Consider the following 16,114-nt stretch of genomic DNA (forward strand, 5'->3'; position numbering starts at 1 on the left):
GCTTGCTATGTCACACTTCTTCCCAGAGCTCCTGTCAGGTCACACCGCCAGAGGGCAATGCACACCCAGCCTGGTTACACACTTAAGTGCAGGGCTGTGACAGGAGCTGGATGGGAGCAGAAGGACTAGCGATGGAATTTAAAGACAGCTATTCCACACGTGGGTGCCACACGGGAACTCTGCTTTCACAAATTCAGTTACTTCCAGAGATTCAACAACTTGCAGGAGACCAAAGCACAGCAGGCCCATGCTGTGCTCTTGGACATGCTTCCTCTGCTGGCCATGAGGTGGAGCAGTTTTATTCCAACGAGGGCCCTCTACCAGCCAAGCATCCATCTGTTAGCCTCTGGGAGAAGTGTGAAGAACCTCGAGGCCACAGAGTAATTGCTGTAATTTAATAATCGCCGAGCAGCAGCAAAGTTTGGAACTGCTGTGTGAATGGTGACAGCTGGCACCCACAGAGCAAATCAAAAACGGAAAAAAACTGCAGGAGGAAGGCTGTGCATTTCCTTTCACTGACTGCTGCACTAACTACCCTTCTGGTTTGCATAGGCCCCTCGCACACATTTCTATAAACACCATGTTTCTGGCACTGCACAGAAAATCATGCTTCAACAAGGACTCCCTTAACACATATAACAGCCAATTCAAGTTGAAACCTAGGGAGCAGCAGTTTGCCCATGCTTGTGGCTCTGGCTACTGCAGTTTGCTAAGGGCAACACTGCTGACAGCAGTATTTCTGTAACAAGTGTCATTTCATAGGGAACTGCAGCTGGGTCTCCACACACTGACAAATGGAGCAGAGCTACAGCAAAATAAACAAACATATTACCATAAAACACAGAGTCTCAAATCCCAAGTCCATCTAATACATTTTAACCCGTCCCCCTGCCACCTTTTTGCCCCCCTAAATTGCTTGTACCATGCAAACTTCAAGGCAAAACCAAAAAACTTCGTGTTAGGTTGTTTTATCTGTTCTCTTACGAATTGGGGACATTAATTTGCAGCTCAGAGACAGAATGAAGAGTTTGCTTTCCTTTCTGTGCAGAGAGGCGTGACTGCCTCTGGCTCTGGCATGCTTCAAGCAGTTCTATCCCAGCCAGAAGCTGCTTACATAGGATGGCTGAGCTGGCAAAGTTTAGCCTGCGTGTCACTGAGCTACCATCCCAGAAAGGCGAATATCCAAATGATCTATGTTACTGTATACAGCAAGGTAAAAGCAATTTCTCTCTATATTGGTACAGCGCAATTTAAGATCTGAAATATGGAGTGTGCTAATGATGCTCGCATGCCCGTTTTACCTTCTGCTCAAGGAGGGCCCGACGGAGGGATACCCTCTGTTCAAGATCACGCAGCTCCCGATCATGCTGGGCTTCTGCCTGCATCTTGATTTTACTCTGATATGCATTCAGCAGCTCCAATTCTTGCTGCAGCTGCATCTTCAAAACCTGGCACTCTGCTTCCTGTGCTTCATCCAAACGCAGCTGGGAAAGGCAGACAATAGAGATGTTTCACTATGGGGTAACCACTCATGACACTCTCGGGGAGGACTGCGGGGAGAGGGAGAGAATGGGATGGGACTTTGTTTTCTTAGCAATACAATTGGTCTTTATTGTACTTAGTTTAACTGAACAGAGAACCTATAGTGACAAAGACTGGTGACTGTGAGCCCACAGTGCTGATGCAAGTGACGCTGATGAGCAGTGGCGCCTCAGGAACCACGATCCATGCTGCAGAGAGCAGACTGCTGGAGGTGCTAATATCCACAGCTGTCCTTTTTGCTAGAGGCAAAGAAAAGGTCTCCTGCTCTGTTCAACTGGATTAACCAATTTCCCGTGAGCAGGAGACTTAAGTTCATATCCCTGTCAATTCATGACTTAGGGCAAAAGAATAAAATGACACAAACCTAAAAGCAATACAATACTGAACTTTTCACTTCTGATACATAAATTAGGCCAGCTACCCTGCCTCACAGTGTCAAATTTGTGCAGAGTGATAAGCAGGATGCAATATGCAAGAAGTGCAAAGAAAACTGCACATTCAGTTGTAGCAAGGACTCAAAGAGTTGCTCAGGTGGTCATTCTTGTGAAGGTTCTGTAAACCCTTCTTAAACACTTTTAACACTTTTTTTCAGGTTTAAAGTCAAACCTCTGCACTCCTCCATGACTCACTGAGCATCTTCCACCAGTGGGACATGCTTTGGCTGGTATCACCGACAAATCAAAACCTAAACGACTCATGACAGCAAGCTGCACATGATTTAATGATGCTCTAACAGAGACATTCACGCTGTCAGACTTCATGCAAAAGCAGACCTTTAGCCACACGGATGCATCACTTTGCATCTCTGCAAGAGCAGCTTCAGCTCCAACCTGTCTGATGGCAGTAATACCTCTTTCCTCTGTATTTGAATTCAGCTTTTTAAATACAGAGGAACGACTGCGCAGGGTATGGCATGTGTAGCAAGGAAGCAGATAGCCTGCTGTCAGGATACAGATCGGTTAAAATGCAAACATCCCTCTTTGGCTGAGGAACCGTGGGTCCCTCGGAGGCGACTCACAGCTTGTGTAGAGAGCATTTCATTAATGCTGTGATCATACTGCTCAGCCAGGATAGCCAGCTTCCGGGTCTGCTCCTCCTTGAGCCGTTTGAGGACAGCTTTATGTTCACTCTTTGGCGTGGTCTCCAGCAGATGGTTTCTCAGTGCTTTGTACTGTCTGGTTTGGATCTTGCATGTATCCTGAAACTGCTTCTTTATCTGTAGTTCTTTTGACTGGAAAGATGGAGGGGACACAAACAAAAGAAAAAAAAAACAGCGTGTTTCAAATGGGAGAAATATCCATTCAAATGGATATTTAGGATTACATTAAGGATATGAGTTCAAGAATACACAAATGTATATTAACATCTACAGTGCAAGGAGGGAAGCAAAATATACAAGAGGCAATGACTACTGCTGCAGCTGCTTTGACACTGCCACTGTGCAAAACAATTACAATAGAGACACTTTTATAACAAAGCTCCAGCCTAAATACAGCTGTCTCCGCACAAAGAGCCTCACATTTGTCACTGGACTGGATCCAGTGCTGGGTGTTGCTTTTCAAGAAGAGTTCTTGAGGGACAGGACTAATATTAATTAGCACCAAAAGCCATACTTGCACATGACCGTGCTTGTATGGCACATATATATGAACAGCACTTAATGTTATGAGAAGAAGCAGATCTGGTGCATGGGAAGGGACAGGGAAAAAGAGCAACACTTTTTCCGTTGAGGGTTTGATGAAGGTAAGATATGTTTAACTCTTAACTTTAAGAGTCTGGTTTTCATAAAGATAAGCAAAAATGGTTGGGAAAGGTTTGACACTTGAAGATGAATACCACAAGCAACACTGGTATGGTGCCAGTCTAGCAAACAAAACAATTCCCCAGTCCCAACAGAGGCTTACTGGAGATCGAGTTTTCTTTTTGCACTTGCTGCATCTCAGTACTGTGCAGAGACATAACTTTGGTATTGCACACAGGGCCGGGAGACATCAATCTCGGAAAAGGTATCTGGGCCCGACTTTGCTGTATGACCTTGGATAAATTATTTCTTTCTTTCACCTCCCTTACCTGCCTCCAGAGCAGCTTGTAAGGGATAACACCTGCCAAATGTTTTAAGGCCCTGAAAAGGAAGGTGTTGTGGAACCTTTTTACGGGAGGACTGGCTGGGATACTTATAACAAAACCCGACCAAATCCAGAAGTGATGAGTGACAGCGGTTAACTGACAGACAGTCAAGTTGGGTTTTTTCTTACCATGGAGAACAACACACAAAACCAAACAATGAAACAAAACAGAACAAACCACACCAGCACAGTCAATACAGTCTGGTCCATTCACACCGTCAGCCACCATGGTCACATCCTGATGCACTTGGGGCAGGAATAGAGCATAGGAGTGGATTTCTGTCCCTGGAATAAGTTGGGAGAGCCCTGGGACCTAACCAGCAATGCAGATATATGCGCATGTCTCCCGTCAGCTCCTCCGCTGACTGCTCCTGGCACTAGCTCCAGGCTCAGCAGGGCAGGCGATGAGCACAGCACTTGGAGCTACCTACAAAGACCCGGTGGGATCAGACAATGCATCCAGCCCAATTTAGCCATCAGCAAGTTTTGTTGCATAAACCAACAATTCCACCTTGCCAACCTGATGCAGAAAACAGGACAGAGATGGGTTTTATTCAAACAAATCGATCACGGAGAGGAAGACATCGCTTTTACCAATTCTAAATTCACAGTACGTTATTTCCCACCAGGAAACCTCGTAAGGTGGTTTCTCCCTGCCCCTAAGAGAAACGTCTGCAGGTTACACGTTCCCATCAAGGACCTGGTCCCAGCAGACCATCAGCAATCTATTTTGCCCTCACTTTCTGCGAAGTTTCACTTGGACACCAGCCTGTTTACTGCCTTCCAACCCGAGGTCTTCAACAACAGGAAACAGAAGGGAGGGGTAAGGTTTCCAGTCAGACTTCTGACAAGATCATTTTGACCTAGTATTGTGAAACACCAGCAAGAGGCTATTTGCATCACAATTAAAACGCTCAAAATAATAACAGAGCAGTTTCTACTGAATTCTAGTTACCAGTCCTTCTGGTGCCGTAACAGCAGCGACAGACACTGACCGTTAAAAAAAACTGTTTTCAGGACAAAAGCCTTCACGAAATAACAAAGGGAAAGCCTGAGATGTGCCCTCCAGGGAAAACATGGCTGGAGAGAGAAACTGAACAAACAGTCAAATTATCTAGGCAAATAAGAATACTCGCCTGCATTAGAAGCAAGAGAATGAGTTAATTCTAGGAAACAGCCTCAATAAATGGGGGATTGTACTACAAACCGAACAATTGTCCAGCAGGCTGCGTTATTAGCGCTGTGTGCATGCAAAGGTGCTGGATTGACAGCTCAAGCCTGAAATCCTTCACTAATCGCAGAACAGCCATGCAAGGCACAGTGCAAGCTTTCCGTGCCCGCTGCCAAAACGCTCCAGCCCTGTCCTCACTGCAGAAGGGACGGGGTTGGGTGGTCTGCAGAGGTGAGAGGGCAGCTAAGCCTCTACAGACCTCCGATTCTGCTGTCCCCACTGCCAGCAAGGAGCGCAAAGGGACGTGCTGCCCACTCGTGTTTGCGCCGCATCACCTTGGGGAGGCAGAACTCATTCATGCTAATCTCCGAAGGATCAACCTAATGCAGCTGCTTCAGTTTTATTCAGCTCAGAGTGCGGCGCAGCTTCCCTGTGAAGTCATCAGCTATTTATACTTTATATCCTTGGAGATTCTCAACAGTGATCAGATGGTCCCTTGTACTCACAAGCTAGGTTTTCACTATTAAATATTATTCTAATATTGACAAATAACATTCTTTTTCTTGCTGAAGTTCTCATTTCAAGCTGTTTTGTTTTCTTCTCTGCAAGAAGATGACTTGCAGTTGGTGCAAACTAAGTCAGATGTGAAATATCACAAAGCAGGAAGACCCAGAACAACAAAGATCTCATGTTCAGTATGCCATCACTCATTTTGTCACTGGCACAGCTGAACACTGGGTGGAGAGCAGTCTGCCTCCTCAAAGGAAATGTACCAGGCAGCTATGTGGAAGCCTTACACTCCATTCTTAGACGCTTCAGAATAAACCACTGGACTTCTTTGGATGAAGTGAGGGTTTGCAATGAAAACAAGAGCCTCAGTTACAGAGGCCCTATAGTTTTGGTCAGCCACTGCAGTTACAAGAAACCCATGAGAGCACATCATGGCAAAGGTCAGTGCTAGGAGCTTCCTGAGGACACTGCAGTTGGCCGGTATCTTTCTCTCTTCCCCACACTTGCTAACATACCAGCTTCAATATAAAAGACATCAACAAGGTGTGCAAGCCAAGACTGATAGTGCATTTCACTTTTTTTTTTAAATGACACAGCTTCATTACAGAAAAGTAGATTCTCTTCTTGTGTATGCGAGGAGAAGAGGATCAGAACACAGCGTAGGAAGAAGGGGGGGGGGAAATGGCACTGAAAAGATTAAACAGATTTTAACCTACCACAAAAAGGAAGACTCTTTGCTGGGAATAACAGCTTTTCAAACAAAACGAGGGAACAGTGCTGTTACAGCCTGCCTACAACGCACTGCAACCCTGGTCACCATTGCTATGGTTCGTACGTATGGTGCTTGCAGACACCTGGTGCGGTCACACAACTTGACAAACAAGGTACTTTTATAACAAGATATTCACTGTCAAATTAGACACCTCTTCAAATTAACAAGCTTCAAAATACCCTGGGCTCACATACACTGCGAACGAGAAGCGAGCTGCAACGTACCACTTCTCCACCACCACCAGCCCATTCCCGCAGCTGACGCCCAGCAGCCCTACACCGCGTCGTACCTTCAGGCTCTTGGGCTGCTGCCGGACCTCCATGACGTGCTTACGCCTCAGCTCCCGCTCCCGGCGCTTGTTGTACTCCAGCTGGTTGGTGAGCTCGGTCTGGTGCTGGAGTCGGATCAGCTCACAGCGCATCTTCTGGATGGTGCTGAGATGGCGGAACTCCAGCTCCTGCATGGACTCGTGCTGACGCAGCAGCATGGCGTGCTCCAGGTCCTTCTGGGTCTGCCTTTTGTTTAACTCCTACCAGGACGACAAAGGGAATTATTAGCTTCTTTGAGAATGTAAATCTCAAAGTACAACATGACATTTCACTCTGTTCACAAGGGCATTTCTCTCCTTCCAAGACATTTGAGGACAAAGCAGGGTTTCTACATCTTATCAGAAGTACACTACCGGTAATTTTTCCTTCCTCATTTCACTTTTCTTCTTCCTGTTCTAGATGCAAAACAGGTTTCACAGTAAGCACTTTCTAGAAAGGACCTTAATTGTTGCATCTGCGACTTTTTGGACCTAACAATTCTCTCGAAATAGGAGACTAATCTGAACATTTGACTCTTAATGATTTGAAAAAATACCAAACCATTATTTTACTACAATATTTTAGATTGGTAAATTAATACTTCGGTGAGACTGCAGTTGGATGGCAGGTACTCTGAGAGATGCATTTCATACAGATGGTTCCAGAGCCCCATCTCTGCCTATTCCCTTACCTCCCGAACCAGGTCCTGCTCCAGATTATGGCGGCCGAGGAGCATCCGTCTCTTAAAACGGCGACACTCCAGCTCCAAGTACTGTCTCTGACGCCTCAGTAAGTTGGCTTCTTCCTCTGCCTGGAAATGCTGGATGTTTTCCTTCTGCTTGGAGAGCCACTCCTGCTTCTCCTTCTTTGGAGTGCTCTGGTTTTCATTCAGCTCCTGATAAGAGTAAGGTAATTAATTGTGGAATAGTAGCTCTTCGGCCTTGAACAGCTGGGTGGACCTGCCTAATAAACCATGCTGCAGACAAAGCCATTCCACATGGTCTTCTCACGTTCATTATGATCTAAGCCTCTGCAAAACGCATCATATCGCATATCCAAAGGAACACCAGGAGACAATTCATAGCTGCCTTTTGTTTTGTTTTTGCATTGGCCCTTTTAATGAGCCAAAATCGGGTTCATATCCACAGTTCCCAGACATATATATTACCTCAAAACATAAAAATGATGGCTTGCCATGGAAAATAAAGGCACTTGGAGGTCCTGCCATAGTGCCTGATGCTTGACACGTTTCTACACGGTCCCAAAGGAGTGAGATGAGAAGAAAACTGTTGTCACCCTATCTCATTTACAAACACTGCTCGCACCGATCTCCAGTCACACGAAGCACAACAGAAAATTCTTGCACCTTCCTTGGTCAAAAAACATACACGTTTTGTAAGGAACTCATTATGGCGGGACCACTCACTAAGATTCCATAACTTACAAAAACAATAAAAAGAAGTGCACAGGTGAAACTTAAGGCCACAGTTTCCACATTTGTAATAGATATACAGCATGAGGCATCTGTCACAAAAGAATCTGCTTACTTGAACTGCATGCTAGAGGTACCATACAGTAACTAGAGTTGTGATACATTTCACCTTAAGCATGAGACAGAATTCCTCTGTATATCAGTGGGTTTTGCTACACTGTGATCTACTGCCTGCCCAGGAGAAGATTCCGTGTTTTTATAAAAAGCCCATGCTACTATAGTTTTGTTAAATCTTTCATGGCTTTACTGCTCTTTGGCCTTTTTCTCCCAGGAAATGTCTATGTTTGGGAATATTCTCCTTTGGGGAAAGTTCCAAGGCTGCGTCACACAAGTTGATGGTTGAGCTCTAAATGGTTCTTTCAAAAAAATTATTTATAGTGCTTACACTTTCAGCCACTCCATAAAAAGAATCAGGAAGTTTGATTCTACAGTTTCTCTGCATTTCACAAAGGTCATGGTTTTCACGACAATACAGCGATTACTGAACTATTAGACTGCTTTCTCCATTAAAATTAAGTGTTTTCACAGATATTTGCCTTTAAACATAATCTGCAGGTCACCTTTACTGCTCTGTTTTCTTCATGCTGCAGAAATATCATTTTAGTGATGAAAACTTCACTAACTGCTGCAGTGCACATTCAATATCTGCAGCAACCAGGTATGAGAAAAATGCTCATAACCTTTCTTAAACTTTGTTTTTTCAACCCTCTTACTCTAAGGTCAAAGACATGAGACAAATACGGTACATACAAGACTTTGTCCATGAAATGCAGAACTTGCTGCAGTCCACCAAAAGATTTCTTGCTCACATTGGCACTCTTATTTCCAACCACTCACCACTCTCACACTGTATCATACACTGTACTATTGGTTCACATTCCTCATTACAGATGGGTTACCTCTTTCAGCTGCTCCTTACGGAGTTTGTATTCTCTCTTCTGGGACTCCAGGAAACTGTTCAATTCTTTTTTCTGTTGGGCCTGAATATGCTGTTGAAACTTTTTTTCTTCGTTGGCCATCACTTTAGCCTACAGCAAATCCAGAAGCAGATCAGTTTCTGAGGCCTAATCAATTGTAGCTTATGTTCCATTTTAGCCCCAAGACCTGGAACTCATGGTACAACAACAACAATACTCACCATGACTCTGAAAAAGCACAAGCCTGAGGAGTTTGCCCTCAACCTCTTCTTATTCCCCCCCACCCCAACAATGCACCAGCAGGAGTCCTTTTTCAGCGCTTCATTTTCTCAATCCTACTGTTCAGCTATTCTTTCCTAACAAAGTCAACACTTTACGACCAGCTATATCCTTAGCCCTCCACCAAGAGATCTAAGATGAACAAATAATCAATAATAATCTCTGTAGGTGGCACCACTTCATTATAAATTATTTAAAAGCATAAAAACCCCCATATCCACAAGCAACTAGACAGTGAGCCTTTAAGCACAGCTGGCACATTTCTCTGCAGGCTCATCTGCCTCCATAACACTCAATGGCAGTCAGTTATTGACAGCATATACAAGGCAAAAGAAAGGAAAACCCTTACAGTAGTTTTTCTGGGGTCAGCATACTAACATTTAGTATAACGCACTGTGATGAAGGACATACCTTTCCTCTAGTTACATAAACCCCTTAGTGTAAGGAGGTGCTGTATTAGCCTTTTTCTAATTAGCAATTTGCTTGGCTCCTGAAAACAGACATGTAAGAGACTACAATGTCATCTGTTCATCAGTGAGGGGAAGTGGACAATTCAATGTAATTAACAAATACAGACTAGTCCGTTAAACTGTAATCTCCTACCTCCTTCTCCATGGCTGCTTGGTGCTTTTTAATTAGCTTTTCCATTTCTGCAGCAAAATTGTTACGCTGTGTTTCAAGATCTTTGTCCAACCTGAGGCGATGCTCGTCCATCTCTGCCTTCAGTTTATTCTCTAATGCCATCAGTTGTTTCTGGTGTTGCCGTCTCATACGTTTATAGCCAGACATCTGCTCTCGGAGTTCAGAGTCTTGTTCATGTTCCTGCATTTGCCTTGTCACCTAGGAAGATAACCACATCGGGGCAGAGTAAGTTAATGCTGCTTCATCTGCTTTTCAGCAGTCTTCAGACCACAAAAGAAAACTATTCAGTAAAGAAATGTAATTTTGTTGTAAAGAAAAGCACACCTCCTCATGGCAGTAGAGCAGATTAAAAACTGAATTCTGCTGTAGATGATAAGCTCACATGGGATCCAGCAGAAAAACTGTACAATTGTTATAAAGCTGGTGCTAAATAATGTCTCTTTAGCCCGATGTAATATGAGTGTGCATATGTACATGCATACACAAATGTACATAATATACATATGAAAATAAAAGCCAGCTTATTATTATAAGCTATTTCCTGCATTCTACTAAGCCTATTGGTTTTATAAATATCTAATATACACAAATTACGTTTGTCCAGGTGTCTCATTTAAGCTTTTATTAACTCACATTAAGCTATTTCAGTGATAATATCTCAGTCAATGAAGATAGCTCATATTCTCATGAAATCATAAAAGCTCTAAGTAGTTTAATAGTGCCGTGTTCAAAGGCATCCCTTCCTCTACAACTTCATCAAAATAAAAAGCTTAACGTACCAGCGATGCTGTGCGTATAGTAGCAAAGTGCTCTCGATTGCGATAATGAGACTTGTGGCGAGATACTTGGGGAGGAGACTGGGGTTCTGATGCCCTTGTTCGAGGATCTGATTCCTCTCTGTAGTTTTCTTCCTCCTTATCAGCAAATATTAACATGAGAGAATAAAAAGAATCACCGTTACTAAATATTTTTATTTTGGTTTGATACAAAAAACATTTAAAAGAAAAGAAAGTAAACCCTTTTTACATTCATCAGCTCTGAGGGATCCTCCTGCCAATAGGTTGGACCAAGGAATATATCGCAATGGGAGCTGTGATCTAGGATGTTTAATTTGGAAATTTCATTGTGCAATTTTATTACTAGGAGGAAAATTACTAATTACTGCTGTAAATGAGAAAAATAAATGGAAAACTGAAAACTGAGTTAAATAGTTTACTTCAGCAAAGCATAAAAGCTATAAAGTAGATTATATCAAGTCAGAGAGACAAAAACAACATCTTTGTAACCCTGAAAGACAGAGGATGATTTTCATTACACCCACTACAGGAATACCTCAAAGCAAAATTTAAAATTTGTCATGGTGTATTCCACATTCTTATTTTGAGTTTGTCATTCATCACAGAGCGATTAGTAGTTAGATATGATATACTAATTAACTCCCTGAGGAAATACCTGTGTCTTTGTTGCATATCTGGGCAAAGAACAAAACATTCTAACCACACCTATCATTAGCTAGGGAAACGTTACTGGTTTGAGAAAATGTATGATAACCCCTCCGTAGCAAGAGCAGCACGGTTCAGAGCGACACTCTGCAGTTATCCTTCATCATACAGAGGGGTAAGGCACTCAAAGGGATTTCACAGCTTGCCATGGCCACAGTGCTGCATTTCTTTTTCTGTGCCTCTTTGCTCATTAACCAAATATTCAAATCAAGTACTGGGAAGTTGGGGGCACCAGGAACAGATTTCAACCACTAGTGTGGGTCTTAAATTTAAGAATTCATTAACTAGGAGGAAAAACAGGGGAGCTCTCGCATCCTTTTGTGCCATGAAGCAGTGCTCTGCAAGGTAAGGGCATTCACTAAACGGATGTGTTCACAACCTGCCATTCCAAGTCCTCATGATCAAGCAAACAATTTTGAAACAATTCCATTACTAAAATAATTATTACTGAATTAATAGAAATGATTTTTACAGCTACCTTCCAAAGTTCCCAATGCACATTAATGTATTTGGGACACAACATTACGAACTGCCAATAGTGATTTAGAATAGGAAGCACTCAATGGCTTTTTATCATTGTATCAATACAAACCCACTCCCATTTTATATTTTCAAAGTTATCCAGCCAAAAATTCAATGCTTACCGGCTTTAAATGAATGACAGAGCTATTTGACATCACCGTGTGGTCCCCTTCCATCATATCCAGCTCACTCTTATCATCTGAGGCATCTGGAAGACTGTTAACACTACTGCTTTGGCTACTGGCACTGATAGACATACTAGGAATGGACTGATTACTTCCGACGCTGTTCACTGTTCCTGTCCTGCCGACACCATGATCTTGTTCCTAGGAGAAAGGAATTATTAGAAAAACAAAACAAGAAAACTCAAATCCATTACAGCTCTATCTATGGACATTACCAAATTATATGTTCATTCCCTTCCTTTATATAGGTATCTGCCTGCCATGTCATGGCAGTTCCCACCCTCCAGGCATTGTCGTGAAACATTTCTCTTGTGGGATGCTGGGGAGAGAAAGAAGCAACCTTGTCAAGATTAACTGGCTGATGTCAGATTCTTTTCAACAGCGAGCCTGTTAACAAGCTGAACTCTATCTTGAATCAGCACCAGCGTGTCACCAGAAACTGTTCTGACACCAGCATCATCTAAGTAAGTGTTCAGCTGGGACCCCGCACCTTGCACAGTTCCTTTCTGTAGATGAGAGCATTGGACTCTCTGCAATTCAGGGAGTCTGAATTTCCATGTGGTGACTGCAGCAGGCAACCCAAAAAAAGACAAATGATTTCCTGTGCCTTTTTTTTTTTTTTTAAATCAAGTACAAATTTCTCTGTCTTAAGCCTCAGAAGAACATTCTCTGAGTGTATCCAGAAGACTACCAAGAGCCTGTTACACACAGTCAAAATAGGGACTAGCTACAGTTATGAAAAAGTCCTAATAAAGCTCTATAAATGGGCAAAAGAAGGTAAGATTTGCATAACTGGAAGTTAACTGTTCAGGCATGGACAAATGGCACAGCTTCTTCACAGTACTAGCCATCTACCTTGTTTGTCCTTGTATGTGCCTTGAGGTAGGCTTTATTCCAAGTACAGACAGGAAGACAGTTTATAGCCAGGTGTGTAAACAGCATCCATTCATTTTAGCAATATCTGAGCTACAGTTATTTAAATGACATCATCTTTCTCTGGTTCAGTGATGACATCCAAAGTTTCTCTCACCTCCTCCTCCTCCTGTGTTTCAACTGCAGGGCCATTGTGTGCCTCCTGGAAGAGGAGCTTCTTCATTTTACGATACTGCAGGTTGTCCAGTTCTCTCACTGCATCCTTTGTTCTCTGAATCAAGTCTATTAACACTGTTTCAGGCCGCTCCCGAAGAACAAACATGTGCTGCAGAACACACAAATAGGTGAGGGACCTCTCATGCCTCCAGTGCACATACTTTGAGGATGTAACAGTTAGGAAATCTTGCTGGTTTTGTTAGACCTCTTTTCTACACAGGAGGAGAATACCTTGACAGCTTACATTGCCACTATGTTCAGATTTCATGATCCAGACAGATTTCTGAATGATTGTTTTCTGATGGGAGACAACCACCAAAAAATAACGATGTGAAACAAAACAGGGAAAAAAAAAACAGAAGTGGTATTGCATGTAGTATGAAAACAGGCTCAGTTTAAAATTAGACTTCTTTGGGTGTTGGGTATTTGGAGACATTATCTAGCTGTGTCTCAGTGGGGGAAGAGCAGCAAATAGCTAATAACTAATAAATTAAATAATAAATAAATAAGTGCTAAAAGTCTTATATTGGTTAACATCTCTAACCAAATGTTGAATAACATATCAGCTAACTCTTGCTATAAAACCATTTTCTTAGTTTAATAAAGCTTGAGAATCAAATATTCAAGCATATAGCTCAGTCATAAAATAGGCTGTGAACTGCACGCTCAGTCCTAAAAGCTTTTTTTATGCTTTTTTTTTTTTCTTCTTTTTGAGAGATACTCACTGCATTTCACTGCAAAGGTAGCCACATTTTGCTAATAGGTAAAACAAGTCTTCCCTATGTATGTCAGAAGCAGTTTTTCCAGTCTCTAAATGAAATGTGCTGTGCAAGCATGAGTCATTATTAACATCACCACTAGTTTCATTTTGTTCCTTTGGAGGGCTGTATTGCCATTTCCAACATGTCACATTCCCTACCTGTCCCTCTAAAGTGGCATGCAGCTGTTTCAGACTATAGATATGGAAGGAATACATTCGCAAACGTTTAATTTCCATCAATGTTCTCTTTAATTGCAGTGCATTGCTCAAAATAAAACCAATCTGCAGAATTCTGAAATGGCAGGACTACACACCCACACCAAAACCTTTACTGGGTAATTGCATTTTACTTTCTGAATGCACCATTTTTAAAGAGGCAAAAGTCCTCAGAACCATCTAAGTAAAAACATGCAAGAAGGTGATGATAAAACCTTCATAAATAGCATCCATTTTCAGTTAATGCAATATTTTGGAAAATGGCTGTTTAGCAGAAACATGGCAGGGATAAAAAATCCCCCAAAACAATGTCACGAGCACTGCAAAGAGAATGACAAGCTAGCAAAATTCTGAATGCCACCTGATGCCACAGAGGAAATCCATCAAAGTCACACTTATAATAAAGCAGCTGTAACACCTAGGTTCTGTGCGAGCTGTGTTCGCTCAGGGAACACGTCAGCGTTTTGCAACCATCTACCACGTTGGTATCCAGTATCTGCAGCATACTGGAGGAAAAATGAAGGAAAAACAAAAAACCAAAACCCTAAGAAATAAAGCAGGAGATAATTTGCAGATGGTTGAGGCATATTCATGTCCAGGTAAAGCATGGGGAAGAAAATCTGCCTTTCTCTGCCCCCTTCCCCCCAGAGATACCATTAGAACAGCCGATCTCAGTCCTACGTGTAAAGCACATAGGTGATGGGAGAGGATAAAAAGCCTTTAGGGGTATATATAGCATAGAATAAAGAGGGAAGTAAAGAAAGGCATTTGTTAACTAATGCATGGCAGCTCTGTCAGGATTAATTATAATCACTGGAAGGATAAACTGAGCTTAAGCAACCGAAACCCTCGACATGTTGACGGTCAGTCAGTGTCACTTGCGTGTTCTCATCATGAGAACAAGGCTGGCATGGAGAATCACCTGGGGAACTGCCCAAGATGCTGCAAAGGGTCAGCACAGCTAGGAATGCCAGCTGATTACACTCCCCAGACCCCGTAGCTCACAGATATGAAGGCTAGCAGGCAGAGCATTGTTAACTGTAACCTAGTACTATAGGTGAGACAGAGAACGGGGCTGTGCCCCATGACGTTCTTACTACCACGTGGAAAACAAAAAGGACAAGCAAGCCAACCTTCAGAAGCTCCTCTGATGTGGGCCTGTCTTGAGGAATCTTCTGGAGGCAAGAATCTACGAAGTTTCGAAAATAATCAGACCTGTGGCAAGGAAAGGGGAAAAAAAAATCCATCTGAATTAACTACCCAGTTAATTTTGAAAGCTCATTAAGGCATCAAGACATTCACATCTGGGTGCTGCTAGTAAGAAGAGTGGGGAGAAATCAAACAGACCCACCACCTCCTACCACAGCCTCTGACGTCCCTAACCAAGCCAAAGCTCACAGCTACCAGTGGGCAGATTCCTGATTCTCAGCTTCCAGAGAACGTTTCAGCTCAAGAACTTAAAAAACACGTGGCAATTCAAGAGCAACAGAAGTTTTGTATAAAAGTAGACACCCACTTATTTCCATGTGAGCATCTAACTTGTCAAATTCTGTGTTGCACAAACTCTTCAAGGCCTAAGCAGAGCTTCTGGCCTGCTCTGCCCGCCGTGTGCAGGTGTGTTCCATCCTCAGACTGTATCAACACACCATTCCTGAAATGCCTTCAGACCCGACTTCCACCCTGTTGTGCAATCTGTCACAAGGAAGGCTTAAGGCCATGATTTGTTTAGTAACACCACCTCTTCCCCCATAAGCTAAAATTCCCTATTTCGTCTTTTTTTCCCCTGAACACAAGTTTCCAGAAGAGCATGATTAAACACTGACAATAGCGGTACATCGGCTGTACAGGTTTTCTTTCTTTTTCCATCCCACCCCGCCTCCCCATCACGCAATGTCGGGTTTTGCTACCGCAATTTTTCAGTAAATTAAGTTCTTGCATCTTTTGGTCACAAAAATGCAGAAAATGAGTTGAATGTTTTGTCAAGCACCAGGGTGTGAAATAGCCTAACCAGAAAATCTCTGAAGTAGAAAAAAAAAATCTAAAAATAAGGTACAATGTATTATGTTAGGGGCCTAGGACTA

General features: G+C 42.8%; 1 protein-coding gene across 5 annotated transcripts in view; it reads right to left on the bottom strand.

Annotated features, from left to right (window-relative positions):
• The window catches only part of TAOK1 (TAO kinase 1), a 72,828-nt gene that overhangs the window by 11,835 nt on the left and 44,879 nt on the right, over positions 1-16,114 (bottom strand). For all 5 annotated transcript variants that reach the window (XM_080563299.1, XM_080563303.1, XM_080563301.1 and 2 more), the window contains 10 exons: positions 15,167-15,248; positions 12,999-13,166; positions 11,906-12,109; positions 10,539-10,673; positions 9,721-9,957; positions 8,821-8,949; positions 7,121-7,324; positions 6,411-6,650; positions 2,561-2,773; positions 1,302-1,484 (listed from right to left, as the gene is read on the bottom strand). In XM_080563299.1, coding sequence (XP_080419425.1) covers positions 1,302-1,484; positions 2,561-2,773; positions 6,411-6,650; positions 7,121-7,324; positions 8,821-8,949; positions 9,721-9,957; positions 10,539-10,673; positions 11,906-12,109; positions 12,999-13,166; positions 15,167-15,248 — 1,795 coding nt within the window. The remainder of the gene's footprint in view (positions 1-1,301; positions 1,485-2,560; positions 2,774-6,410; positions 6,651-7,120; positions 7,325-8,820; positions 8,950-9,720; positions 9,958-10,538; positions 10,674-11,905; positions 12,110-12,998; positions 13,167-15,166; positions 15,249-16,114) is intronic.

Source organism: Anser brachyrhynchus (genome assembly GCF_964034855.1).
Source record: "Anser brachyrhynchus genome assembly, chromosome: 20".
NCBI lineage: Eukaryota > Metazoa > Chordata > Aves > Anseriformes > Anatidae > Anser > Anser brachyrhynchus.